Source organism: Micropterus salmoides, unplaced genomic scaffold (assembly GCF_014851395.1).
Source record: "Micropterus salmoides isolate LMB-PRFRI ecotype aquatic unplaced genomic scaffold, ASM1485139v1 Ms_hic_scaffold_2, whole genome shotgun sequence".
Classification (NCBI taxonomy): Eukaryota; Metazoa; Chordata; class Actinopteri; order Centrarchiformes; family Centrarchidae; genus Micropterus; species Micropterus salmoides.
Window position 1 is genome coordinate 30,090,863 of NW_024041150.1, and position 17,630 is coordinate 30,108,492.

General features: G+C 38.4%; 1 protein-coding gene and 1 long non-coding RNA gene across 4 annotated transcripts; both read left to right on the top strand.

The window, feature by feature from the left end:
- The first annotated feature begins 1,298 nt into the window (after positions 1-1,298).
- LOC119911498 lies at positions 1,299-2,142 on the top strand. Its single transcript, XR_005445877.1, has 3 exons — positions 1,299-1,316; positions 1,405-1,900; positions 2,010-2,142. It is a non-coding gene; the product is annotated as an uncharacterized LOC119911498 (long non-coding RNA).
- Positions 2,143-4,394: 2,252 nt separating this feature from the next.
- LOC119911488 lies at positions 4,395-13,880 on the top strand. Of its 3 annotated transcripts, none has more exons than XM_038730394.1 (11): positions 4,396-4,567; positions 4,998-5,033; positions 7,981-8,286; positions 8,936-9,199; positions 10,398-10,502; positions 10,625-10,640; positions 10,747-10,838; positions 11,375-11,425; positions 11,513-11,575; positions 11,685-11,747; positions 13,544-13,880. In XM_038730394.1, the coding sequence occupies exons 1-11, from the start codon at positions 4,468-4,470 to the stop codon at positions 13,627-13,629; spliced, it is 1,182 nt and encodes a 393-aa protein (XP_038586322.1). In that variant the 5' UTR covers positions 4,396-4,467; the 3' UTR covers positions 13,630-13,880. The 3 variants fall into 3 exon arrangements, 2 of the variants coding, with proteins under 2 accessions (XP_038586322.1, XP_038586321.1); XM_038730393.1 differs by having other exon boundaries at positions 4,398-4,567; positions 10,395-10,502; XR_005445867.1 differs by lacking the exon at positions 10,625-10,640 and having other exon boundaries at positions 4,395-4,567; positions 10,395-10,502; positions 13,544-13,608.
- The last annotated feature ends 3,750 nt before the right edge of the window (positions 13,881-17,630 follow it).

The following is a 17,630-nucleotide window of genomic DNA, read 5'->3' on the forward strand; positions in this document are numbered from 1 at the left end:
TACCTGTATAAAAGACACCTGTCAACACCCAAACAACCAGCATCCAACATCACCACCATGGGCAAGACCAAAGAGCTTTCTACGGACATCAGGGACAAGATTGTTGATCTGCACAAGGCTGGGATGGGCTACAAGAGAATCGGAAAGCAACTTGGAGAGAAAAGATCAACTGTCGGTGCAGTTATCAGGAAATGGAAGAAGCACCACACCACCGCCAACCTCCCTCGGTCTGGGCCTCCACACAAGATCTCGCCTCGTGGGGTGTCCCTGATCATGCGAACGGTGAGGAATCATCCCAAAACCACAAGGGGGGAACTGATGAATCAACTGAAGGCAGCTGGGACAACAGTTACAAAAGAAACGGTTGGTAACACACTACGCCGTCATGGATTGAAATCCTGCAGCGCACGCAAGGTCCCCCTGCTCAAGAAGAAACATGTACAGGCCCGCATGAAGTTTGCCATTCACCACCTGGACGACTCAGAAGAGGCCTGGAAGAAGGTGATGTGGTCAGATGAGACCAAAATAGAACTTTTTGGCCTCAACTCAACTCGTCGTGTTTGGAGGGCAAAGAACACCGAGTACAACCCAAAGAACACCATCCCCACCGTCAAGCATGGTGGTGGCAACATCATGCTTTGGGGGTGCTTTTCAGCCAAGGGGACGGGACAACTCCATCGTATTGAGGGGAGGATGGACGGGGCCATGTATCGTGGAATTCTGGACCAACATCTCCTTCCCTCAGTGAGAGAGCTGAAGATGGGTCGAGGATGGGTGTTTCAGCACGACAACGACCGTAAGCACACCGCCAAAGCAACAAAAGAGTGGCTGAAGAAGAAGCACATCAAGGTTCTGGAGTGGCCTAGCCAGTCTCCAGACCTGAATCCAATTGAAAATCTTTGGAGGGAGCTTAAAATTCGAGTTGCCAGGCGACAACCTCGGAACCTGAATGATTTGGAGGCTGTCTGCAGGGAGGAGTGGGCCAACATCCCTGCCGAAATGTGCACAAACTGGCCAATAATGGCTTTTCTACAAAATATTAACATGCTGTTTGTCCAGGGGGTCAAATACTTGTTTTTCCTCATCAGATGGTTATCAATTTTAATAAATTCATATGATGTGATTTTCTGGAATTTTCTTTGGGATTCTGTCTTTCACTGTTAGAATGTACATATGATTAAAATTGTAGATTGTTGCATTCTTTGTAAGTGGGCAAACCTGCAAAATCAGCAAGGGGTCAAATACTTTTTTCCCCCACTGTAGTCAACCATTTTTGGTGGTGTTGCAAGACTGCCGACACACATGGGCAGTTTCTTGTAGGCACACAATTTTATTATATCTTTGAGTAATTTCATTAATTGCTATATTAAGGACATATTTATAGTGCATTTTTATGTTTTGCAGGCATTATGGGTTGGCATCCTTCACCATGTCTGCAACATTCACACCTGGACTATGGGAAGTTGCAAACACGGACACCTTGAATCGGATCAAATGCGGGGAAAGATATGGATCCAGAGAGACTCCCAGTGCCACAAAGCTTTAGTGGATATAGTTCTCGATAAGAGGTGGCAGAAAGATGTTCACAACTATCTGCGATTCAGGTAGTGTGGCTATACTTTTTCACACTGATGTATATTAGTAATATTTATGCTTACTGCTCATGTACACAGAAGTATGTATTTCAGATTTCAACGGTATGCCTTGAAATCTGAAAAAACCTACGGATACATTTCCGAGTTGCAAAGCTGGATTGTGAAGAACAGACTCACAAGTGGAGTAGGGATGCCTAGAAGGAGGAGGCTCCTCCCAGATGACCCCAGACAGCTTGGTTTGGTGCCCCCTGTACCTGCACCAGCCACATCAGACTTGTTGCAGAGACAAGTCAGAAGAGGTCTAGGTATGTTACACAAATTTGCTGCCTATGTTGTACCATATTACATGTCACTGAATGATATTTACATTACAATGTAGTCTGTAACTATGTTTGATGGCACTGTCTTCAACAGGACCGTTATTCCAACCAGCATCTGATGTGGAAGGATCCCCATAGGAGATCACCTTGCATGTGTCCTGGTACTTGTCAGGCAGGATCACGAGGGAAAGAACTTCAGTTCACTGAAAAAGTCATAGCTTTTACTCTTCAAAAAGAAAAATTTATTAACATTAAATTCTTTTCCTACCCTCCTACAGTGGTTATTTCATGTTTTTCCAATTTGTACATGTTTCATCTTATTCTGCTAAGTGACCAGCACATATTATTTTCAGTAGGTAGCCTAAATTACAGTTTACAATTTGAACAGTAATGATAAGTAAGGCTACAGCTGTCCCCTATTATGTAAATTGGAAATGTTATGGCAAAGTTTGAAATTCTAAACACATGTTCAAATGTATATAATGAAAATAAAAACACCATGTGCTTCTATTTCTTACCTTTTTATTTTTTCGATACCATAGAACTGCAGTTGAACAACTAAAACTATATAACTATACAACATACATCAAATTTAAAGAGGGGAGAAATATGAATAAATATATATAGAAATGTAATAATAAATCAAATGTTAACTATGTACATTTGTTTGATGCCTTGATGATGCTGAGGCAGGTTTGTGAGTATTTGTGTGAAACTGTATGACCATGCCAGAGGGCCTGGAAGGAAATTCACAGTCCAGGAATAAAACCTGTGTAGTGTCCTTGAGGATCAGGGAACTTGTCTCTAATCCTCCAAACACAACAACTAGGGACGACAAGTTGTTTTCCCTGGCCTAAAGCTCCATGTTGCCAATAGGTGAAGTGTCTATAGGCACCATAGCGGGACTCCGTTGTCATCCCCAGGCTCCCTGATGTTGCCTAATGCCGTAATGTCCTCCCGGTACTGCCTGTGAATGCGAATAAAGCCTTCTTCAAGGCAGTACTGGGAGAAGTGTGGCTGTAAGCTCACACAGTTCGCTTGCTCCTGGCCACAGCATTTCTTTACAGTTACCACAAGTACACCAAGGTACTCCTGGCACTCCGGCAGAAGGTGGGGCACCATGTCTGCGCTGATGCATCATCAAGGCATCAAAGACCAGGCCTGGCTGCCTCTCCAGCAGAAGGGTGGAGAGCTCTGTGTTCCTCAAGGGTCATCTCTTGAAGAAGTCTGAAGAAAGAGGACACAGGGAAAAATACTCAATATGCAATATTCTCTGCGTCAATACACTGGTTACTCTGTCTCGATGTTGTTTTTAAGATTGTATCCATTCCAAATGAAATATACCGGTACTCATTATTACTATTAATATTTAATGCACTACTACTATTTATCATTACACTTCTGTTGATGCTGTAAATTACTTTACATGTCCACATTACCTTTTTTAGATTTAGTGCAAACAGGTCAGAATATAATAACGTTACAACAACCGTATAAATACAAACCTCGGTAACAGCCCTTGGGTTCCTTTGGAGGACTTCCACTCTTTCTTCGTCCTCTATTGAGCCATCACTCTAAGTAGGTCCTCTGCCTCTCCTTGCCCTGGCTGCACCTCCAACACCTCTGCCTCTCCGCCCTCTTCCTCTCCCTCTCTCTCTTACAGTTATCTCCGGTAAATGGACTTCTGCATTTAGATCACATTGACATGTGCTGGTTCTGTCTAACATTAGCTTCTTCTTCTTCTTCTTCTTCTTCTTCTTCTTCTTCCTTGTGCTTTTATTGTCAGTTGGCAAACAACAGATTGGTGCGTTACCGCCACCAACTGGTATGGAGTGTGTATCAAACCTTTATACATCTCTGATCATGGAGAGAAATACTTCTGTGAGTGATTAGTTGTACTTAGTGGGAGGGCCACAACACGTTGATTGACAGTTAAGGAAGGGGAAGGAAAAAGCAATGACAGTAGGTCTCTAAGGGAAAAGCAATGACAATAGATCTCTAAGGGAAAAGCAATGACAATAGATCTCTAAGGAAAAAGCAATGACAATAGGTCTCCTTGAGGAAAGGCAAAAGCAAATGTATGTATTTATTCTTTTATTCATTCATTCTTTCTTTGATATATTTCTGCATTTATTTACTTATTCTTTTATTCATTCATTCTTAATTTGATATATTTCCGCATTTATTTATTTATTCTTTTATTCATTCATTCTTTCTTTGATATATTTCCCCATTTATTTATTTATTCTTTTATTCATTCATTCTTTCTTGCATTTATTTTCACATTTATTTATTTATTCTTTCATTCAGTTCTGTCACTTTGGATGTTCCATATAGATGTTCCATATAGATGTTCCATATGTACAAGACTCAAGTTAAATTGCCTTGCCTGAGCAGGAAGTGGTTGTACTTGTGTAAGCTTTGTGAAAAAGGGAAGGAAGGAGGAGTGGATTATTCTCAGAAACATTTTTGTAGAAAGCCTGTGAGATCATATTGATATGAGATGTAACTTCTTTACTGACACAGCTTCCTCTTAGTCTTCGTCATACTGTATGGTTTCAAGCTTTAAAGTGGAAATATTTGTCAGGTGCAGAGTGACAATGTTGGATGTGAAGATGGGACACACTTTGTTCTGTGTGCTGGGATTATTCTGTGAGTACATCACTGACTTTCTCTTTTCGGTCTTACTAAAAACACTTTATGTTACATTCACAGCATCACAGGTTGTCCAGAAACTGCAGGTTTCTGTTTAATGTGTCATTGGAAAGTTGTGACACTATTGTTTCATCAGCACTGCTGATGAGTTAAACCTTCATTGATAAATCTGGTTACACTATCTTACTAGACCTACTATCTTCACATATTTCATACATTTTCTTGTCTTTTTTCTTGGCTGGTGACTGACTTTAAAGTGGAAGACTGTGTTGTGAAAATGTTGATTGAGATACAATAATATTTTTTGATATTAGACATTATCCAACCACAGTTGCCATTTGTGAAACTTTTTAAATGTCTTTGTTTATTCTCATTTTGACAGTTTCTGTCAGTGTGATAATGTCTGATGAACTCTCTTTTCTTTTAGTGTGGAATACGCTCCTCCACTCTGTGCATGCTGAAGGTGAGTGCACAATTTGTTTGTTTTTCTGCATCTTTCTTATTCACATGATCGTTCTTTGTTAATTTATTGTCAACGTGTGCATCATTTTAGCCCATTTGCATCAACACAAAGTAGAATATGACTATAAAGTGTGTATGAAGAGTGTTGACTTTCATATACCATATTCTAGCAATGTAGCAAACACACAGGCAAGTGAGTGTAGATCTACTTTTAAATGTGGAAATGTACTTATTTGTAGAGCACTTTTCACAAACAAGTTACAAAGTGCTTTAACAAGTGTAAAGGCAATAATACCCAAGAGACAATAATACAAAAACAATACAAGATAAAAGCATGAAAATATTGAAAAGACTAAAATACACGTTTAAGATAAATATAAAATTAGTAAAATACAATAAAATAAAAGGGATAAAATAAAGTCAAATAAGATCGGGAAAGGCTCTCCTATAAAAGTATGTTTTAAGAAGGGACTTAAAAGAGTTCACTGACTCAGCCGACCAAGTGGATTTCGGTCATACACTTTCCATCTCCAGGCAGAAAAAAAATCCTCAATAGGATTGAGGAATGGAGAATATGGAGGGAGATAAACTAAAAAGCGTGGGTGGGCAGTGAACCAGAGCAGCCCTGTGGAAACTTACGTTGTCCCAAATGACAACGTACCTGAGCTGCTCTGGAAAATCTACCTGATCTGTTGGAATGAGTGTGTTGTGTAGGGTGTCCAGTAATGTCATCAGATGGGCTGTGTTGTAGGGGCCAAGGGTAGCATGGTGATGGATGACGCCGTGGTGGGTAATCGCTGCACACATTGTGATGTTCCCTCCGCGCTGGCCAGGGACTTCAACAATGGCACGCTGGCCGATGACATTCCTTCCCTTCTTTCGTCTTTTTGTGAGGTTGAACCCAACCTCATCAATGAAGATGAACTGGTGCTCCACTGCAGCCACCTCTAGCTCAAGGACTCTCTGAAACACACATGACAATATCAGAAAGAGACATGGAGTGGTCACTATTGTGAAGCACAATCATTATGATTACAATATTGAATACATATTGATTGTATAATTTACTGTATACAGTGTTGAGTGTATGCATCAATTGTGGGACTCACTTGCACATAGTTATATCGCAATTCTTTGACTCTTTCTGAATTGTGTTCAAATGGCACCCTGAAAGTCCGGATGATGGATGCTACAGTGTTGCTCAGATTTGGCTGTAATCTTTGCCCAGCCTCCCTCATTGTTAGACCATGGTTGACCACATGATCAACCAAAGTGGCTCGGATCTCATCAGAGATTAACCTTCCTCGTCCCCGTCCCCGTCGTCGTCGTCGTCGTCGTCGTCGTCGTCGTCGTCGTCGTCGTCGTCGTCGTCCTCTTCCTCTTCCTCTTCCTCTTCCTCTTCCTCTTCCTCTCACTCCTCTGGCTCTGCCTCTGTTTCCAATGTTGGCATTGCTCCATTGAAGAGCTCACCTGTTGCCCTTTTATGCTAAAGCTCTGATTGCTAATTGGAAAACTGTGTGACGGGTGTTTGCCCTTGTGATGAGTCAGTGTGCATATTTGAATGGCATTGTGTTCCTTGTGAAAACAAGATATTTTCAGCATGAAACTTGTGCCAAAAGCAGAGAATTGTGTGTCGTGTTTTGAAAAAAGTGTGTTTTAGAACTGCAATTTGAGTGTAAAGCAGGAATTGTGCTTGTAGTTTAGCAGAATTGGTTCAGGGGGTTGGTGAATGTGTTACATGTTGTGGTCATTGTGTCTCAAGTACCAGAATTTGTGTGTAAACAATTGAGAAAAACTGTAAAATAAGTGTACCTTTAAATGGCCAATACAACCCATAAAATGCAGCAGGCTATTTCACTTGCCAGAAAGTGATTGAAGAGACTGGGCAATACAGCTCCAGCAGATGGCAATCAGTGTTCGGCAGACGATCACTTTTTTGAGTTGAAATATGGTGATTTTTGTAGTTGTTTATGGTAAGATGTGGAACAATGATGTTGTGTGGTTGTGGACTTGAGTGAGTAACTTATACCATCTGCTAGGTTATGGTCGCAGTTTTGATTTAGATCACACTACCTTGTTTCTTATGACCCGCCCTTCTCTGCTTTTGATTGGCTAGTAGTCCTTACCTGGGAACTGCACACGTGCAACTCCCAACAAAGATTTTGTAAAAGTAAGATGCATCACTCTGTAGCTCAAGAGCGGAGCGTACAACACATAGGGTGAAAAGAGGAGCTGCAGCAATGTGCAGTATAGTAGTAGAAAAATATGGTGTTTTTAAAGAAAAATTAAACCATGTAAACCTGTTCTGGTACAACCCCTAATTAAGATTTTGAACCTGAAAATGAGCATAATACCATCTCTTTAAAACTTTATGGATGAACATTTGTTACAGATTAATAACTCACCACTCTGAAACTCTTGCTTCAGTCCATGTTGCCAAGCAACATGTACAGCTGAACAGAAGCTTGTTTGCTTGTCATTGGCCCGCCCTTCTCTGCTTCTGATCTCTGCGCATGTGCAACTCCCAACAAAGATCATTTAGAGACAACATCAGTATCACTCCATAGCTAAAACTAAGTCTTCACACACAGGGTGAAAAGAGGAGCTGCAGCGATGTGCAGTCTGACAAAAATATGGAGTTTTTTGAAAATTAAACCATGTAAACCTGTTCTGGTACAACCTCTAAATAGGATTATGAACCTGAAAATGAGCATAACACCACCTCTTTAAAAACATTACATTTAGCAGTGGTTTGTCACCACCCAATTTGCTCATGATAACATGTCTGGCTGAGTTAAATAAGGAACTATACTCTATCACACACATAATGGTTTAAACCAGAAGGTTATATGAATCTGAAGAATGCAGTATATGTATGGAGGTAAATGTGTTAAATGTGCAGGATCCAAACAGTGCACTTAAGGCCACCAACATGTATGTCTTTCCAGAAGACAAAACCAAACCTGTCCTCACTGTGTCTCCATCCTGGCTGAGTCCTGGAGCCTCAGTAACTCTGAGCTGCAGAGTTAAAGATCCATCTGCAGGATGGAGGTTCTTCTGGTATAAGGCTGTTCCCAAACAATCAGGCAACTCCTACGACCAAGAGCTGCTACCTGGCAGCAGCGACGGGACTGAACAGGATTCCTACGTCGTTCATGGACAGACACACACAGCAGGATATAAGTGCAGAGCTGGAAGAGGAGATCCAGTGTATTACACTTATTACAGTGAACCAAAGTTTGTCTGGTCTGGAGGTCAGTTTGTTTCTGTCTGTTTCTTTCCCCTTTTTATTTCTTCTATTCTGCCCCCACAGTTAAGTCAAACTTTTCCCTGATTTTTAAATGTAACTTTTATATTTTAAATGTGTTAAATTAAACAAATAATAATCTAAACAGCATTAGTTATTCCTGTTGAAGTGAGCCACACTTCACCGTATGTGGTTGCCTAAATTGGGATATAGTGCAGCAAGAATTTGAACTCCTGCAGACAATCATGCTATGCTGATTAAATTATTATTATTATTATCACCTACAAGTAAATCGCTCTGTATTGGCGACATTCCCAAACTGGTGCACCAGTAATGACGTAGTTTATAACAACCAGCAATGATTGGTTTGCCAGAGTGGGGAGCAACCATTGTGACCTAGTGATGGGGTAGGCTAAGGCATCGCAGAGGCATACGTCAAAAGAATGATTATGAATAAAAACGTAATAAAGATTTTTATAGTGACTTAGTTAACACCTGAAAGGCAGCTGTAAAAATTGGTAAAAAACAAAAAAGTTGATGTGTTGGAGAGCAGCCATGGTGACTGAATTAATATTAGGAAGATAATTTCCACTGTGCTGCTGTTAATGTCATGATATCTCTGTGTTTGTTTTGACACCTCATTAATTATTTTTCAGATTTTCATCCAGCAACAGTCAGAGTGAGTCCTGACAGAGAGCAGCACTTTTCCTCTGAGCCTGTCTCACTGAGCTGTGAGGGAAACTCTTCTAAATGGAGAGTGAGGAGGTTCACTAAAGCCGGCCATCTGTCAAACTGTTCTAAGTGGGGAACAATGACTGGATCCACATGCAGCATCAATGAACTTCCAAACAATACTGCAGTGTACTGGTGTGAGTCTGAATCAGCTCAATTCAGTAACGCGGTCAACATCACCGTACAAAGTAATTCCTTTTTTGTTTTAATTCTTCTAATTTCACAATTACATAATTCAACATCTTATATTCAGATTTTATAGGTGGTTATATTTTTTGGTTATATTATATAACCAATGCAGTGAAATGTTAAGGAGAGACATGTAACCTGCCATGAAATCAGTTTTTCCTTCACAGTGTTTATTATTAGACCTCTTATTACCAAAGAATTAGGACATATTGAGCCTCAATGGCATTTGTGTAACCAGGCTATTAACCAGGCTACTTAAATTTTGGGTATGTGATTCTAATCCAATACACATCTATTTGTCAAATTCAACAAATATCTCCTCACTGTCCGCTAGCTGTCCGTTCTGTGTGCGCTGAAAAACAATCTGGTGTTTGTACCCAGCCCAGGTTCTGTAAATGGGAAACTTGGACCGAGCCACACAACACTTTTCCAGCTGTTCCAGCCATGATTTCTGAGTCAGTAAGGTTGAATGACCTGCCCACAGACATTCAACTCACTCTCTAGTACACCAACATATGCTGTTGTTGTGACGTTAGCTATAGCAGCAGGAGAGTTGTGAGTATCTCTCTGGAGCTGGTGTGCTGGCTCTGGGACCACCTCGTCCTCTGTGCACATTAGTGTCATAGCAGCAAATCTGTTCTTTGACACTTCCTATTTCAGAAGGCACAGAATATCACAATCTGAGATAAAAAAAAAAGTTTTCAAATACTCAAATCTAATTAGAAATAGCATTTTTTCTAATGTACTGTGAATGTCTAATCTTGTACAGTCTAACAGTGTGTAAGTGAGTAAATGTGTGTGTGTGTGTGTGTGTGTGTGTGTGTGTGTACAGTTAAGTGTTTATCCGTGTACTTGTATGTAGGTATATTTTGGATGAACATGAATTTATGTAAACATAATGTACATACTGTGTGAATGCGTGTGTTCCCGTATGTATACACTTGAATATTATTATATATTATAAGTATATGGTGTTAATGTATGTGTACCCACATGTATAAGTGTATGTTCGGTATATATATTTTTTTCCTTCCTTCTTTTGAACATGTGGCCCACTTGATCCTGGATGTGGGTCCACTTGTGAAGTCTTTTACATGGATTCTTCTAATTTGGATTTACTAACTTGTGACCTCTTTTGTTTGTGAAAGCACTCAACTACAAATAACATTTATTAATACTTACCTTTTATTACAGCAGCGCCTGAAGACTCTTCATTTCTTCTGCCCTTGATTGTTGGGCCAGTTTGTGGAATTTTACTGATTATTCTCCTGCTGCTGTTGTGTTGCTACAGAAAGTCAAAGGGTGAGACCTTTTCCTGCTGATACTTGATGGTTTATAATCTGACTATTCAAAATCATTGTTGAATTCAGTGAATCAGTTTTTCCAATGTAACAACAATGTGACAACAAATCTATTTTTAACAGATTCATACTTCACTAGGTGGGTACAACTTTCTCCTTTGTCTTGAACTTAAAAAGCAATACATGTTCCTTATAAAATTTACTGTATTTACTATACTTTATATATATTTTCATTTAATTTTTAGGACCCCACAGACTCAGAGAACCAATAAGGGCTCTGCTCCAGATCAAGTGGTTTACCAGAATGAAACGACAGTGCACTCCTCTCATCTCCATGGTCAGCCTTAATAATTATCCAGATTCATTTATAATTAATTTCTGACCATATCATATCACAACACTTACTTTCTTGGCTTATTTTCTAACAACATTAATCAAAAGCCACAATCCATGAGACTTGAACTAAATCAAGTAATCAGTCAATCAATTTGTCAACAAGGATTGGAATATAATAAACTCATCTACTACAAGCACAAAAGATCAGAACTGAAAATTGGTTATAGTCATTGTTTACATTGTCTCTAGCTGAAATGATGTTAAACTAGACAGAAAAAACGCATATTATTAGCCCAACCATTTAAATAATAGTATCATTGCTTTATGGTATAAAATACATTTGATGCCATTTGAGTTACACCTTTGACATTACCCAAATCAAATAACTCAAAGACTCTAAACATCAAAAGTCTTTTGCACATATTTATATCTTTAAGACAATCTTACAATATATTTGAGTATATTCATCAGAAAAGAAGCAGCTTAGTTTGTATCCTAAAGTTGAAATGATCAATTTTACCGTGACTTGATTTTCAGGTGATGCTTGTCTCTCTGAATCAATCAGAGGCTCAGAAAACACTGAAAATGGTAGGTAAATTTTTTTATTTATTTACACACAGAAGAATATTAGAGAAGAGTTGACAATCCTGTAAGTTAAGAAAAGGTATATTTCAGATGCAGATGAATCCAGCTATGTCACATACTCGTTGATTCAGCTTAAACACAGTAGTAATAAAGGTGAGTATACAAACAATAAATATTATAGTCAAAATATTCATCAGGCCAGCGATTTCTAAATAAAAGACAGTATTAACTCATCTTTTGATGCATCTGCTCATCTTTACAGGGCAGCATAATGAACCAGAGGAGAGCTCCCTTTACTCGAATGTGAAGACAAGATCAGCTGCAGGTACAGTCACTTGCAACAGTTTGTCCAATAGTTTGTTTTGAAATATGCAAAAGTTTTTCTCAATTGCTTGAACACCATAACCAGGCTTTTGAACTGAAATTTCAAAACCATAACTCCATTTTTTCAAAAAGCGCACGCATTTCTACACACAAATCCCTTCATTTCTCATTGCCTACACCATGTGGTCATTGAGAAAACACTAACATTCAATATTGTTCACTCAATCAGCACAGGTTGAGCTCTCAATTAGCACACACAAACAGTCAAAATTGATAACACACCAATCAGGAGCTTCAATAGATAGATAAAAGGGCCAGAGTCGGTTCATTCAGTTTTGGAACAATGAATACAGAGAAATCTGAGGGAAGACATAGAGGACAACAGATAATGAAGGAGGAAGATAAGGAGGAGGAGGAGGAGGAGGAGGAGGAGCAGTATGGAGAAGCGTAAGAGGTGAAGGAAAAGAAACAGTAGGAGTTGGAGGAGGAAATTGGATAGGTGTAAGATGAGGATTAGGAGGAGGCGGAGGAGGAGGCGGAGGAGGAGGAGGAGGTGGAGAAGAAGATGGAGAAGTAGGGAGAGGAGGAGGAGGTGGAGAACAAGAATCTCTGGCCTGTCCAGACCAAAGACAGGATGCGGTGCCAGAATAATTAGTTGTTTGGTGTGTTGTACGGTACAGCACACTAAGGAATAAAAAATGTGTAAATGTTTACATTTGTTTTTTTCTTTTGTTGTGTTCATCATGTGAAAAGGTTTTTGAGAGAGGGAGCACCACAAGCAACATTACTAATAGCCAGTTTTTGTAGTATTGTTTTGAATTTATCTCACCAGTGTGTAAGACTGTGTTGTAGTGTGTGTGTGTGTGTGTTTGAGGGCTTGTGTGTCATGTCTGAGGGCAAAGTTTGATTTTTCAGCAGGATTGAAGGGTTTTGAGTGGAGAGCTTCATTTTGACCTGAAAATAAGATGTTTGGGGAATTGGGTGAGAAGTTGTGGATTTGTGTTTAGAGTTTTGAGAAAAAGAGGCAAAATTTCAAGAAATGTGTTTAAGCAAATGAGAAAAACTGTATTGCAAGTGACTCTGTGGTTCAAATCACTCTGGTCATCTCAGGAAGGTATGACATACCATCTGGAGTCGACAGAGTCAGAAATAGTCACATCCAATGTAGGGAGGGGCGTTTAACTTTATGATTTTCTGTTTTATAGTGAGTATTTTGTCCAGTAGTATGATTTGATACCAATACGTTTCATTCTCACGAATGACATAAAACTGAATTGTACTTCCTGTTTTTATGTTTTTTTTACTGTCTGGTTATGTTTTTATATGTTTGTTATGTTAATATATACTGTATATGGCACTTCTGTTTTACAGAAATAAATGAGCATAATCGAATATTTATACTTAAAAATGCAATTGATCTCTGAGACAGCTTCATCTGTCGATATGTGCTGTGAAATTATTGCTGTTGGTTTGTTGCTTCCATAAAAATTATGGTCATTAACACATCAAAGAAAAAACATCTGTATTTATATAAAGATATATGAAATTACTCATGTTGTAGCTTGTTGTTTGGGTTTGAGTTTGTTCTCTGACTCTAAAGATTTTAAATAATCTTTACAGCCCTATTTTTATTAATTCTAATTAAACTTTCTTAGTTAATTAATATCCCCTCTATTGTTGTAACATGTACACTGTAAATATGCGTTACTGAAGAAAACAATATTCACGTATCATCAAATGCGTATATTATATCTATTATTGGTAAACATTTCAAACTAATCATCTCTCCGTTCATAGGAAGATCATCTCCTGCAGCAACAGATGAAACTGTTTATTCAGAAGTCAAAATAGGAACGGCTCTTGGTAATAATGCTCCCATGTAATGTGCATGTTGTGATTTGTGTCTTTAAAGCGACTACATCTTAAATAACCTTTTATCTCTGCTTTCGCTGGTTTTCTTCCAGTTCCATAAAGAGAAGAGTATTACTTTTTCATGTGTAATGACCTTTTATTCCTTTAAAAATGGACTGATACTGTATGTACTTTATTTGTACCTGGATGTTATTAAGCCGTTTTGAAATCTTTGTCTTATTTTATCATTTTATGCAGCAATAAACCTTTTTTCAGCAACCAACTGTTTTGTCTTTAATTTCTTTTTTGTAATATGTATGTGATATTTTGTAGATGACAGCTATGCACCTGGGGGGAAAATTAAACAAATGGATGAACATAAAACCAGAAATGTCAAAACTTTTAAGTATTAAATCTTTGTCAGAGTGTTTCTTTTAGCAAAATATTCCTTCCAAATATTGAATAGTTGATTTTGTGTTTGGTTTCTAAGGCTTATTCCTTTATTTTTTTGTGTCAATGGTTTTTTGGGGGGGGAGTTTTCCTAACTGAGTTTCAGGATCTAAGGTAACAGAATTTGTATGTTGTACAGATTGCATAGCCCTTTGAGGCTGTTTCACCACCTTCGACAGTTGGTTGACTTCCAGCAGAGAGCAGCACCTCCATTTCCTTTGTGCACTGCATTGTGCTTCAACAGAACACTCAAATACTGAGGATTTTTTTGTATGATTTCTAACTGTTATGAGTATATTTTATCTGACCACTTGAACACATTGAACAAATTATCAATAGTTGCTAAGAATTGTTATGTAGTATGGATTTGGGACAAAGTTGCTGCTTCATGGATGTTGGTACTGTATTCTAATGTTTGGCAGAATTCCCAATTAGTATAAATGATAAGTAAATTAATTTATTGCATGCTAACTGCAAAAAGAGTTTACTGTGGAGATTTATATTCGTAGAATGTACTGTACTGGGGTATGGATATTACCACAGCTGAGTCTCTCCATGCTCTTTCCCCAATGCATGCTGGTATAGGATCCACAGTGAACAGCAGAATGTGGGTATACATCTATGGAGGGATAGACATAATTGTTAATGTGCATCATTTTATCAAGTTCATTATGGAGTATTATACATTAATCTATACAAAATAAACACATACACAGACCACAGACTTTCTGAAATGAGAACAGGTAAGAAATCTACTCTCACTAGCAAATTGCAGTACTGCATATCAATACAGTACTCAATGAGTACAGTAGTACAGTATTGCCTGTGGACTGTTCTGTAGGAATGTAAAAATACTGTAAAGTATGTTTCAAGTATTTAGGAAATGTATACCTACTTTGTATTTACAGTATTTTACTATTTGTTTGGCAGAACTGAAAGATTACCAACACAAGGTGGTCGGGAACGTCTTCTGTCTCCTGAACAGGAAACTGAAATCATAAACATGGTCCTAGAAAACAACACCATAACATTACAGCAAATACAAAGAAAAATAATAGAAAATAATGACATATTTCAAAATATTGATAGGGTAAGCTTATCAACACTGGACCGTGTCTTGCGCAGAAATCATCTCAGGATGAAGCAGGTCTACAGGGTGCCATTTGAACACAATTCAGAAAGAGTCAAAGATTTGCAATATAACTATGTGCAAGTGAGTCCCACAATTGATGCATACACTCAACACTGTATACAGTAAATTATACATATTTCAATATTGTAATCATAATGATTGTGCTTCACAATAGTGACCACTCCATGTCTCTTTCTGATATTGTCATGTGTGTTTCAGAGAGTCCTTGAGCTAGAGGTGGCTGCAGTGGAGCACCAGTTCATCTTCATTGATGAGGTTGGGTTCAACCTCACAAAAAGACGAAAGAAGGGAAGGAATGTCATCGGCCAGCGTGCCATTGTTGAAGTCCCTGGCCAGCGCGGAGGGAACATCACAATGTGTGCAGCGATTACCCACCACGGCGTCATCCATCACCATGCTACCCTTGGCCCCTACAACACAGCCCATCTGATCACATTCCTGGACACCTTACACAACACACTCATTCCACCAGATCAGGTAGACGGCCCAGAGCAGCTCAGGTACGTTGTCATTTGGGACAACGTAAGTTTCCACAGGGCTGCTCTGGTTCGTAACTGGTTCACTGCCCACTCACGCTTTTTAGTTTATCTCCCTCCATATTCTCCATTCCTCAATCCTGTTGAGGATTTTTTTTCTGCCTGGAGATGGAAAGTGTATGACCGAAATCCACAAACACGTATACCTCTTCTCCAAGCTGTGGAGATACAGCAGCTGATGCTTTTCATGGCTGGAATCGCCATGCTAGGCGATATTTCCCCCGCTGCTTGGCCAGAGAAAACATTGCTTGTGATGTGGATGAGGTGCTGTGGCCAGACCGCAACAGAAGAGAGGATGCAGCATAGTTTGTTTGTTTGGTTTTTTTACTGTAACTGTGTACAGTAAATTCTTCTTCTGTTGTTTTGTATGAAGTGTATGTGCAACTTTGTGTTGGTTGGGAATGGGATGTACACTGTGTACATTGTTTTTGTCGGACAAATAAAATATATTTGTTACCGTGGATTTGTGTGTTCTGAGTACAAAAACAACATTCTCAAATATTTTACAACACACTTGTGTACACGTGTAACACTGAACAAAAAAAAGGCCTAAGTCATTATGATGAATGGAGAAGAAGTGTTTTCCATTCATCATAGTGTTTTACATTGAGCACATCAGTGTTCAACTGGTTCTTATGAATGTCTATTCATATGATTTGTGTGTCATTTGAAAACAAAATACCATTTTGAGAAGAAATAACATTGTTTTGAATGTAAAGTTTCATTTTGCAGGAGAATTGAGGGTTTTTGCCCATTGTGTGTGTGTTTTTTTCATTTGTGTGTAGAGTTCTGAGAATATGAGGCATTCTTTCAGAAAATGTGTTTAAACAATCAAGGAAAAACTGTAATACTTTAATTAATTATCTGTGCCCTCAAACATCAGTAAGTGTTGACATGTTGTAAATGTGAAAGAGGAAAGAATAGGAGATTATCCAAGTTTAGAAAGATTATTCAGAAACCTTATTTGTCTGATTTGTAGGGAAATGCTATAGTGTGGACAAAGCATCCGTAGTTTGTCATTTTTTTATTTATTTAGTTGTTTGTTTAGTTGTTTATTTAGCATGGGTATTCTGGATTTGCAAAGAAAGTTCAAGTCTTGGACATGCTGAGGGTGATTACGCTATTTCTGTTTTTCTATTATTCACCAAAGATGTCTCAAACTACTGTCACTTTTCATAATATCCTCTTTTTGTGTGGAAACATGCATTTGTTAAAGCAGAACTCTATGATGAGTATAAACTTTGTTCGTGTTTGTGCAGTTCCTTATTCCTTTCACATTTTAACACATAGCAACAGCTGCAGTAATGACTACAAGTTCATTGTTAGTCAGAGGAACATTTTCTATAAGTGATCTCATTGCCGTGATTCAGCAATTCAGGATGCGTTTAATCCTATCATGTTTTAGTTTCCGACATCTTAAACATTAATCAGACACATTTTCTGTCAACTTCAAAAAGAAAACGTGCATATAAATAATAATTTTACTAATTATAGGTGCGTTCACAAACTGTCACATTTTCTAACTATTTTAAAGTCAAATAAAGGACTAGGCAGTGTATAAGTTAGCCCATTCATTTATGCATGTAGTGAACCTACAATCTGATTCTAAAATTATGAATGTTAATACTTGGACATATTAATTTCATATGCACTTCTTCAAAGAAGAGGACACCGCCTGACTTTTTTGGTTTATACAAGGAGCTAGGAAACCTTTGTTTGTAGTATTGTAAATAAAAAAAACCCAGCTAGTTACAAATAATCAGTCAAACGTTAATAGATCAATCTCATATCTGAAGAATGAATTCTCCAGGAGGGACCTGGATTATAAAACATGGAATATTTATTTACTAAGGTGAAGACAAACAAAGGGTAACTAAATATATATTGTATTTGA